Consider the following 12,015-nt stretch of genomic DNA (forward strand, 5'->3'; position numbering starts at 1 on the left):
CAACTGAAGGCAAGGCTTTTATTTGTTTCTGTGGTTGCCATAACGATAGAGCTATATGTCATGTCAGGTGGCAGCTGAGGCTCGCGCCTCTGATTTATAGCCGTTCACCAGAAATTACCAACTTTTCTGCAGAGCGGGTGGCACAGTGAACCGGGACCACCAGGCATTTGCCAGTGCCGTGCTCTGCTCCCCGGGTTATCTCCCCTCTCGGTCCCCCACAGCCAGCTGCACCCCAAGGGATGCTTTTATTATTCCACACAGGGATGCTTTTATTATCCCCTACAGGGATGCTTTTATTACTTTTATCACCCCCCGTGGGGATGCTTGGAGCTGATGGTGGTGGGATCCAGACTTTGGGGGTGTGGGTCCTCCCATGGGGCAGAGCAGGGTACACTGCCACAATTACAGTGATTCCTGGTCCCACAGGATGAGTGGTACCTCCTAAAGGGACAAAAACAAACAGCGAGGTGTCCAGGGAAGGCCGGCAGAAGGATTAAACACTTAATAGCAATTTACTTAAAAAAAAAAAATAGACTACTGCATTCATCACCAGGTTATGGGAGAAAAACAGATGAGAGTAAGGGATGGGAGCAATGGGGAGAGGAAAACTAAAGGAAGTCTTGAAAACAAGTGAGACAAGGTGGGACTGGGAGGTATTTCTTGTCCCGGCAGCGGATGTGCTGCTGGGACCCAGCCTAACCTGAGATCCAGCCTAACCTGGGACCCAGCCTCCAGTCCAACCTCACACAAGCAAAGATGATCCCAGACATGCGACTGACATAATCATCATGTGGAGGACCAGACTCCATTGTGGATGAGGGGATGCTCAATGTGGTTACTGATGAATTATACATATTAGTTTCATTAACTCCAAGCACTCTCGTGCTTAATTTATGACACGCAGCCCTAAAACCTCCACCACCAAGTTCTGCATGCAAAGTCCTGTCCCCACTCAAGCCCCAGCACATGCGGCAGCGTCTCCAGTGGGATGTTTGCTCCTTTGGCTCCTGCCTATAGGAAGTTTCCCTAATGACTTGGCTGCAGCCACAGAAGGAAGGTTGGGCCCTTCGTTCCCACCCACGGAAGCAGCATGTACAGCTTGTTGCCCTGCTCAGCAGTGCAGCACACAGAGAACAGCATCGCACAGCAACCCTCCAGAAGCCCAGCATCCCTCCAGAAGCCCAGCATCCCTCCAGAAGCCCAGCATCCCTTCCAGAAGCCCAGCATCCCTTCCAGAAGCCCAGCATCCCTTCCAGAAGCCCAGCATCCCTCCAGAAGCCCAGCATCCCTCCAGAAGCCCAGCATCCCTTCCAGAAGCCCAGCATCCCTTCCAGAAGCCCAGCATCCCTTCCAGAAGCCCAGCATCCCTTCCAGAAGCCCAGCATCCCTTCCAGAAGCCCAGCATCCCTTCCAGAAGCACAGCGGGGAGTCAGCATTTCCCGGAGAGCTGCTGAAAGGCAGCGCCTCACCCATCCCTGCCGCAGTCTCAGGCATCTTCATAAAAACACGAGGCAACGTTTGAACCTTTAACCCTCAGAGTTGTAAAGACTTCATCACTTGTTTTCTCCAAACGAGGCTTTCTGCAATTTCCCTCCATTAAACTCTTCAAGACAAGTGACCCCGGAGGCAAAAGATGTCAGACTAATGAAAGGTCTGGAGGAATGCAGCACGCTCCTTATTAAAGATACAGAAGAAATAGTTCTGAGCTACCATCACAGCGTCGCAGGACAGCACGCAGGGCACTCCAGGCGCTGAGACACGGCCGTGTCGCAGCTGGTGTGATACAGCCCAGAATCTGCCCCTTGGCACGAGGACGTGACAGCATCAGAGCTCCCACGCCACAGGACCAGCTGCAGGAGCTGCCAGCGTGGAGGGACAGCAGTGTCACCGCGGTCCCCCACCCCGGGGACAGGTCCCTGTGCAGAGGGATGGCTGCGTTTGAACACCTACACGTTGGACAGCACGTGTTTACCTCCCATGGTAGGTCTGACGTTACAGGTCATCGCCTGGACATCTGAACCACCAAAACTGCTGCGCTACCGCTCCCTTGAGAAGCTGCCAACACTTGTCTCAGTCCAGAGGGACAAAGCGAAGAGTCTCCAAGATAAACAGCTCTAAAAGCACCTTTCTCATCGCGTGAAAGCATCGAAGAATCTCAGAGGAGTTTCTTGGAGATAGGCAACAATGCCTGTGAGCACCCAACACAGCAACGTCCCTGCTCACGCAGTGCAGTGGACCTGGACAGCCCCAGCGTTAGCTCCTCTGCAACCATCACACTCCGCTCAGGTCGCATCATCTTGGTTTCCACTCACCCCAGGGTGCTCGGGACCCTGCAGCCCGATGCCCGTTTGAGAAATGTTTAAGTTCTAATGCAGAAATCGCTTTTTGGTTTTCACTGTATCTGTGAAACCCTCCATAATTCAACATCAAATATTTATCATTACATTTATTAAAGTTTTAATAATTTAGCATCTCTTGTATGTAAGATCCAAGTGCCGTGAACTCGCCTCCCTTATTCTACCTGGGTCACTCCAATATTTATACCTGAAATTCTCACTTTGGGTTTCATTTACGAGGGGAGCAGGCAACAATCTGTGCGCCAGTAACCCCCGTCCTCCTGCCTGGCATTCACCCATCCCGAGATTCCAAATGAGGACCAGTGCCCGGAGACGATCACTGAACGGGAGCAGAAAACAAGCTCCCTAGCCTCTGCTTTTGCTAAGGTACTTTGAACAAAGATGTGAAGAGGCAAGAAATAATGTTCTCCTGGCATTTTGGCTTGGAAAATGTTAACATACAACAAGGCGACCCTTCGCAAATGACAAGCAGTACTCTTCTGCAGACAGAAAAAACAATGCCCCTAAGAGAGCCAAACTGCGATAGGTATGTACCATCAGTCTCTTTTTGCAGGAAAAGGAACAAGCGCTAATTAGCCACAAAAACACACTTGGAAGTGAGGACTCTTGGATGCCAGTCCGGGCTCTGCCATAGGTTTTGCAGGCACTTGTGCCAACCATAGCTCTGCCAAGGCGATGGGACAGAAGAATGGAAACCCACCATCCCATCACTCTGGGAAAAGAAATGACAGAAGGGGCTGGGGGACACGAGGATCCCGCCAGTGTCCAGGAAGATGATTTGCAACACAGACAAGAATTTGCAGGTCAGGAAATTGTGTCTTCAGTCAACAAGAGAAGGCAGCGAGAAGGGAGGGAGGGATCACGGAGTCTCCCTGGCACACGTTCAATCTTAATTTAACGGAGGAGAGGGGAATACGCACCTTCGGAATTGAAGTTAAGCTCTTGTAGTTTATGCTTAAACCCTTGTAAACCCAGCAGAGGAGGCCAATCGCCATCACTGCCCTCCTCCAAGGCAGAGGCTGCTGCTCCCCTTCCAGCTGGGGACAGAGGACAACCATTTCTCCCGGCTTCTCTTCCAAAGGACGCCCCCCTTTCTGCCCACTCTCAGCCCCTTCTCCCAGCAAACAGCCTCTCCTTCCACCAGGGCAATTCTCCTCCTGCAATGCCCTGTTCAGCCCCATTTCTGAACCAGACTGTCACAAGCCCAGTGCCATCTGGTTAAAATACAAATTAGCCAAAATGGAAGGAACCAGAGAAATATCCAGGCATTTAGTGAATACGAGGAAGGAAAAAAAACCCTCTAATTGTATAATAATTGGACAAGCAACATGGCCTTTCACCAGGGTTTGACCTCGACCCTTCATGAACACCAAGGCAGACTTATCAAGGGCTGGGTGGATGTGATATACACATGAGTTTCTGAAAGATGACAGCACCACCATACCGGTAAATACATCAATTTAAGCTATGCAATCTATCATTACATTTGAGCCACTTCAAAATTGCCTTGCCAAAGGTTCATACTGATTTACCAGACTGGACTGGCCAGCTTTGGAGATATATACATAGGTGTGGTCTAGACTTATCAGGACCAAAAGAGCCTGGAGAGCTATCCCATCAGATTTCTTACTGGAAGAAAATAAATCAAACTTATTATCATAGAAATCATTTCATCCTCAGTAACAACTTAAAGAGCAGCGTAGTCACTCAAGCATGAGAAAAACAAGAAATTTGCTTCCTACCTGACATCTGCAGGATCTTCTGTCACCAGAACATCTGTTTTGCAGCTGGCAAGAGGATTGATGGAAAGCTCCACGGGGGGCACCACAAAGCTCTTACTGACAGGCAGCCACAAGCCTTGACCCAAACTGTAGGTGGACCTGAAATAAGGACAAATGTCACACAAGAACAGAGTGTCCACAGCGAATGGTGGCCTTCTACTGCACCTGACCACTTGGACGTCAAGGCAGCGGTGGCACCATGGGATAAGTTAGTCATTTAGTCTTGTCCTGACATCCAAATGAGAGAGGCATAGCTAGAGACGTGACACGGAGAACATGGGGATGGTCAAGCTCTTCCTTGTAGTCCAGGGAGGCTTTCTGTGTGCGCACCATCCTCCCTTTTGCTGAGCCGTGTCTGGCCAAGGGGACAAGAGGGAAACCCTTCCCCGTATGGACAAATCTTCCAGGTTATGGTTGGACTCGATAATCTTAAGGGTCTCTTCCAACCAAAATGATTCTATGATTCTAAAAGCAAATAATAAGCTTGTCCCCCAGCCAGCACAAGAAGATGGAGCTGGGAGTGACCAAGAGGTAGCATCTGCTGGGATGTCCTCACCAGCTCTCCCCACCCAAAAGTTCAAGCTGGACACTCCTTTGACTCACCTGAGTATCTTCTCCGGTGCCTGCTCTCCTGTGACCAAGTCATATCCCCGCTCCAGTGTCGTGTAGGGCCACGGCCTGCGAGGCAGAGAGGGAAAGAGCAGCTGTGGCACATCACCCAGCAGGGAACACAGCCCGGCCCCGGGGCTTTGGTGCTGGCAATGGCCCGTGGGGAGAAGATCTGGGCTCCTCACCAATGCGGGCGCCAGGACAGAGCGAGAGCAGCACCGTGTCACCACTCACCCTTCGCTGTGTCCCCAGTCGCTGCGCACGCACAGGTGGCGATGGACGGGGTCCGGGGCGTAGCCTTCATGGCAGCTGCACTCTCCTGGAAGAGAAGAGGGCAGAGTGAGACCTTTGTGCCCCCGAGGCACGTCAGCAACCACAGCATCAGGCCCTCCTCCCCTGCTGTCCATCTCTGCCGGTTCACGGCCATTCCTGGTCCCCGCCATAGACCTGGGGCACTTCAGACTCTTCTGAAACCTCCAGGAAATGCAGAGGAGAAGGCAGGGAAAGCTGCAAGAAAGTCGTAGATCTTCTGGAAGGGGTTAAGTGATGTAGTTCACACTGCAGCTGGGGATGGGATTTCACGATGCAAAAGGTCTGCCCTTTACTTGCGCTCCTATGCAGCCCTGCAGCTCTACCAGCTCAGCAAACCTTCACCTGAAGGCCTCCAAGAACAGTTCGGGGGTCGGCAGTTCCCTCCTTACCAGGGCTCATCATCTCGCTCAAGGAGAGCCAGTGTCCACCCCCACGCACCTGCTGAGCGAGGGGATGCTCCTGACCCATCCTGGCCACGTCCCCTGCCCACCTCTGCTCCTGCCACCTCGCACGGCGATGGGACGGCAGAGTCTCCACAGCCCAAACTCCCGCAGGAGGATGCAGAAGTCCCCGACCTCCATCCTCTGCGGGCAGCACCCAGACATGTCCCCGTCCCACAGCCAAAGGGGTCTCATCCCCACTTCCCTTCACTCTCCGGGTACAGGCTCACCCTGTTACAGCCTTTTGACAGCAGGAGAAGACGTTTCCCGCACCAGAAACCCAGCCGTGCTTGGCCCAAATTGATTCTGTGTTTGCTAGAAATACATAACCCGGAGCAAGAAACAGCAAAATCAAAAGATTAATTGGATTTGCAGGTGGAGTTTCTGTTATGAGCTCCTGCCGATGCTTTTCCTCCCCCTCTTCTCCCCCCACTGGTGCAGCAGGTTGAGCTGTAAACACCAGCAAAAGTGGGGACCTGGAGAAGATGCTGGGGGGGACTCTATCATGGCATTAATGCAGACTGACAGGTACCTTCGTGCTCATCTGGATCCTGAGCAAGTTCTTAAAATGCCTCGCAGGGATTACAGTAAAGAGCTTTATTGTCAGGACAGAGCAAGACAGTGGTTCAACTGCTGAGATTTTGAGGAAGAGCCGCCTGGAAACGGGAAGGTGGCAAAAAAAGAAAAGGGGGGGGGGGGGGGGGGAAGAGACAGCTAATGATGTGCTAAAATGCAATAGCACCTTCATGAAATATTCACTGCCTTAAACACGTCTAATATTAAAGATTAAATGTCCTGGGATTTGTCCTAGCGACTTCGAAGCACTGATTTATGATCTGTCAAAAGCTGCTAACCTCATGATTCATAACGGGAGCGGCAGGAACATTGCTGCTCCGAAGGGAAGGAGACGGCAGCATTAGCCCCTGCTCCGGCTCAGCCGTGCCCGGGGGCTGGGGAGGTCTCACGGCAAGAAAATGCGGGTGCTAATGGCTCCATCAGTGATTTAAAAAAAGAAAAGTTATTTTTTCCTTGGGTGCTTAGTACGCAAGTTTCCCCAAGCTGCGCCGCGGATCATTAATTCCTGCCGCTTATTACATAACAAATATGTGCTCTACAAATGAGAGACATCTCAAAGTGCTTGCGAAGCAGAGCTGGGAGTCTTGGGGCACCGGCTCACACTCTGCTTCTGCCACAGAAATTAGAGCAAGTAGGGAAAAATCACCTACAGAGGCTGGCATCAAACAGCCCAAACACCTCCCTCCGTATGGATGGCTGGAGGTACCTGGACGGTGAACCCCTCTCCCATGGCACAGGAGGGTTTATTTTGTCCGCTGGTTTGTTTACTGCTCCATCAGTTTGGCGTCAGGAGGAGAAACTCTATCAAGCTGCAGAAATATTGATTTTATCGACTCCAATCCTGGAGTTTCAACAGCTACAGGCGGTGCTGGAGGCTTTATTGGGAGGTTTATTGGGAGGTTTATTTCAGTAAGCGAGAGGACAAACGGTGGTACCAGCTGGGGAGGAGATCCGGGGCAGCAGAGGGGTGGGACACTGGGAAAGCCACCCAGGGCACGGGGACTGCAGGTACCTGCCCCTCACCAGGACCACTCAGGACCAGCTTTCCCCAGGAGATCTGCACACTTTTGGCAGAGTTTTAGAAATGGGATGGGAGGCGCCAGCACGGGATCGCTGAGCGTTGCAGTCCGCTGGGGGAGCGGGGACTCCATCTTCTCCGGCCAGATGCTTTAGGATCTATTTCTGTATCTAGAACCACAAACAGGCAATTTGTGGGGTTTCCAAAAAAACCTCAGCAGAACCTGCTGTGCTCCTTCAGGTTTTCATGAGTTTTTGCTCTCTCCTCATCAGCATCCCACCTTTTTCTTTGTCCCCCCATCCCTTATTTTCTGTCTGTCCCCATCCTCCCCAGGCACGATGCTGAGCCAGCCCCAGCCAGGGGACCAAGGCAAATCACAGACCAACAAACACCCAGGAAAGTCCCTGGAGTGGCAGGAATAGGGTTTCCCATACCTCTAACTCCTCTTTAGGGTAAGTGCGTTTTCTAAAGGGCAGACTTCAACACGCTGCTAAAACAAACCAAACCACCAAAAGCCAAAACAGCAGCACCTTTGTTCAGAGCTCCTAAAGCCTGTGTGCTTCGGAGAGGAGTGAGGTTATCCGCTCAGCATCGCTCGGGCTAAGTTAGGATTCAACCTGAGCTTAAAGCCAAAGTCAACCAAAATAACCCAGTTTGACAAATAACCGCACCTCAAGCCGGATGCAATTTCCACGGGTCCTGCACACGTCCCTGTGCAGCGTTCGGCTGCTGCGGGGGGACAAATGAATCAGGATCTACAAACTGCTGGGACAAGCATCCTATTTCCACAGTCACCAGCCTGCACCCTGCCCACGGTTAAAACACAGGTGTGCATGAGCCTTGCTCTTCCTTCGGATTCATAGCCCACAAATCAGGTCAGATAATCCATGGCAAATTTTGAGCTATTATAGCAAAACAAAGGATTGCTGCTGACTCAGTTTTAGCAAGAGCAGATGCCAGTGCTCAGCTCTGGAGATCCCATGTTATATGTTCAGTGTGTTATTTAACAAAACACCTCTGCCACTGCAGAGAAAAGATGTATAAAGCAAGAAATGCCACATCGTAGCTATAGCAAGCAGCTCAGAAAACATATATATTATTCACATGACACACACAGCTATACAGAAGACAAAGGGGAGCGCTGAGGCCATGGGAACGCAGCAGCCCCCCAGCACCGCTCTCCATCCTGCCCTGCTCCCCTCTCCCCACTTACACAAAATCTCATCACAGACCTCACTGCCTTGGCTAATTACAGGTGACAGGGATTCTCTGTGCCAGTTTCTGCTCGGGAAGAGCGAACAGGACACATCCCTGGACACTGCAGGCACATCTTGTCTGCAACTTCCCTCCTGCTGTGCCTCATCCCCATGGATGCTGATGGAAGAGGCTGCTATCAGCTCAGCCCCAAGTGTCACAGCAAGGTGACAAGTTGCTGTGGGGTGGGAGCGGGAGCCCAGCCCACGGCACCCAGAGAAGTGCCCATGCAGCTTGAGCTCCCTTTGGTCCCACGACGCTGCAGACATCGCTCTTGCCCTCGGCTGGGAAGGTGAGAAGGAGCCTGACCTGGAGGAACGAGGCAAACTAAGGACACATCAACTCAGTTTCCATATGCAGACATGAGCTTCCTCTGCCTGCTTCTGAGCACGAGGCTCCTTGCACTGCCAGTGCTTCACACTGGCTTTAGTCCTGGAGCTGCAGAAGGGCAGGGCTGGAGCAGCCTGCAGCCATCATTAGCATCCTCAGCACTTATGGCTCTTGGCTCAGGCTTGGTACATGCTGAGGGTCGCCCATGCCTGAAGGAAACAAATCTAACACGAGCCACATCCGAGCTCATCCCCTCCAGTGGCACAGGCATGGTGCAAAGCCAATCGCGTAGAGGAAAACAGCCCTCCGGCTCCTGCTGCATCTCAACCAGCACAGCTGGAGGCTTTAGCTCTCTATTTTTTATATCTAAACTGGAAGTTGCAGAACTATTCTTCCATTTCGCCCCTCGCATCATCTTGCTGCTCCTCCTGAAAGGGGAAACAGGGTCTTGTGCTGCACCCGCACCACCCCGGCTGTGCCTGCGCTCTGCCCGGGAGCAGCAGGGCAGAGCTGTACCCCAGTGCGCCAGCATAACCCCATCAGCATCATTAGGGTGTGAGGTGATCTGTGGTGATAATGCTGCAAGATCCCTCATATCCACCCAGGCAGCACAAAGCGGAGGCTCCCAGAGTCCCTGTGCTCCTGGGAAAGCTGCTGTTTGCTGTCACTGGCATTTTAATTTAGGGAGTCGGAGGGGCTAGGGCAGCGATGGAGCAAACCTGTGGCACATCAACCATCTCCTGGCACTGCCGGTGTCCATGATTCCCAACCCCAGGGCAGCATCTCCGTCCCTGGTCCCGGAGGGATGCCCTGCTGTGCCAAGCTCCAAAGGCACCATCCTGGGGACAAGCCCAGACCCCAGCTGGAGTAGCAGCCTGTTCCCGGAGGCTTCACGGCTACAAACACACGCCGTTTGACCCGTGTGAGCATTGCACGTACACACACACACCTGCTTCAGGGCTGCCTCTCCCACCCAAAGTGATGCGCAGCCTGGCCCCAGCTTTTTTGGGTCCCCTCCTCTCTGGACACACACACAACCGCAGGGGACGCGCCAGCTCCAGCAAAGCACCCTCAGTGCCAGCCAGCTGGGAAGCTGCAGCACCATTTCCCCACCCACCCTCAGCTCTGCAGCCCACTTGGGTCATCCCCCGCACAGAACCCCCATATCCAGCCACGGGGCCAGTTCCAGCGCAGCTGTCACCCTAACGCTGCCCCTCGCTTCTCCTCCTTCTACCCACCGCTGCACGGGAAGGCAAAAGCTCAGCCGAGGGAGACGGGCACTGGGTGGAAAGCCGAGGCCAAGCATTTTTCGGCAAACAGAGGTGGCCGTTGAGCACAGCGGTTGCCCGCCTCACCAGCCCTGACTGCACCAGTGTTCGCTGCGGCACAAAGCCCCTCTCTTCTGGGCCGGCGCAGAGACATCTCCAGGGTTACCAGCCTGCTCCGAGGCAAGAGGGCTGGAGGGTCCCCCTCACCTCCTTCCCTGCTGCAGGGATGCAAAGCCTTCGCCCCCATCAGCAGCTCCCACTGCATTCCCTGAACCCCCTGGGCCAGGAGCAAAGGCGGCTGCAAAAGGCATCGACATCCTGCCCAGGAGCAGCCCGAGGCCGTGGCTGCTCCAACCACCGCAGCAGCAGTGCTGGCTCCCAGTGAAGCTCTGCAAAAACCTTCTCTTCTTGCCCTTGCTGTCTGCTGTCCTTGGCCTTCAGGGATGGCACTTTCCAAACCTGATATCTGCTTCGTCCTGACAAGAAATGCAATTTCAGTAAAAGCAGGTTAGCTCTTGAGGAATAACACAGGGAAGGTGGCTCCTGCCCAGCTGACCTGGCACACAGTACAGAAGAAAAACCTGGAGGTAATTTGACAGTCATCCCTTGTCTCCCTCCTCTGCAAGTCCCTGTCTTCACCCAGATCCATCACAGCCCATAAGCACAAGCTTAGCTTCCAAGGACTGCGTCTGGGTTTACGCTCTGCATGGATTTTATTCTCATTATCATCCGCTCAGCCACTGCGGAAGCTCTCCCTGGGCACACGTGTGCAGCTGACACAAAGCAGCAGCCAGACATCCCAAGGGTGGACCAAGGGTGGTCCACCATGGCATGGCTGTCATCTTCTGGGGTGACCACTGTCCCAGAGCTGACCACGGAGGGTGACAAGCCACCTCCTGCAGCGCTGGTGGGACAGGTCATGTTGGTGAGATGGCCCCAGAAGTGGCTCCGCACCGCAAAACTCATTTCTCCTCCCTGCTCTCCGTGGTCTTTCGACAAGCACAGAAATGCCATTACAAGAACATTAGCAGCTGCAGGATTAAACACTCTAATGGCAGAAAATGAGAGTGTAAAGACAGCACAGATAACCTTAACTCAGCCCCCTCCAAGGCATGCATTTTGATTGCTGTTTATGTATAACACTTCAGCCCGAAGCTAAATTAGCTTGGGAGTTAACTGCCTCCTGCCCTGCTTGGTGCACGAGGCAAGCTGTGCCGCCACATGAAAAGAAATCGTATATTACATGGTTTTTGACCAAGTTATTAAACTACGTACCTTAGAGAGACAGAACCTCATCTTATAAAAGTCTAAGTCAATAAAGACACTATGATCCTCCAACAGCGAAAATAGCAGAAGTGCACCAGAACACACAAATACTACTTGATGTGCACAAAAGCTGCATGATATTAAATTGAACTATCAGAGAAAACGGCTGTTTTCATAAACAAAAATACACCCTCACCAAGGTTGGTCATCTCAGGATTTACATGCTCAGCTCTGCAACCTCCAAATCCCCTTAACAGGTTGCCTTTAAAAAATGACTCTGCTTAAAAATGACTTTCATCTGTCTCCTGCCCACAAGACCCCTGTCCTACCTGGACAGGAACACCATCTGCGGCTCCGGTGACAAACCAGCCCATTTGGAAGATGATGGAAACCTTTTTCTTTTCCTCCTGCCAATTTCGAGAAAAGATCCTTCGCTACCACATCTCATTTGGCCCTTACAAGGGTGTACCGAATGCTTTGGGGGCTGCCATCAATTGTGGATGCAAAAGAAAGAATTTCTATGGAGAAGTGCCTAATTTATAGATGGGGGGGAAAAAAAAATCCAACGCATTTGCACCTGCTAATCAAGGTAGCTATCCATCTCATTTATGCCACTGCTCCAGCAAGCCTGACAGCACAAAATCAGAGGCTGTTTTTTCCAGCATTTGGCCCTAAGGGACCGATTCTCCAGCATGTCTCTTAAGCGATGCCCGCAGAATGTGCAAGTGAATCAGTTTTGTGCATACAAAGCAGGTAATTGTGCTCACAAATCAGGATTTGCATATGCTGCCGAGAACGTATGCT

The 12,015-nt window shown here is 52.3% G+C and overlaps 1 protein-coding gene across 1 annotated transcript in view; it reads right to left on the reverse strand.

Moving 5' to 3' along the window:
• ASTN2 (astrotactin 2) overlaps positions 1-12,015 on the reverse strand; it is a 318,934-nt gene that overhangs the window by 175,653 nt on the left and 131,266 nt on the right. The window contains exons 8-10 of the mRNA XM_065648278.1: positions 4,982-5,066; positions 4,742-4,816; positions 4,100-4,237 (exon numbers count right to left, since the gene is read on the reverse strand). Of these exons, the coding sequence (XP_065504350.1) occupies positions 4,100-4,237; positions 4,742-4,816; positions 4,982-5,066 (298 nt within the window). The remainder of the gene's footprint in view (positions 1-4,099; positions 4,238-4,741; positions 4,817-4,981; positions 5,067-12,015) is intronic.

Source organism: Caloenas nicobarica, chromosome 19 (assembly GCF_036013445.1).
Source record: "Caloenas nicobarica isolate bCalNic1 chromosome 19, bCalNic1.hap1, whole genome shotgun sequence".
NCBI classification, from domain to species: Eukaryota; Metazoa; Chordata; class Aves; order Columbiformes; family Columbidae; genus Caloenas; species Caloenas nicobarica.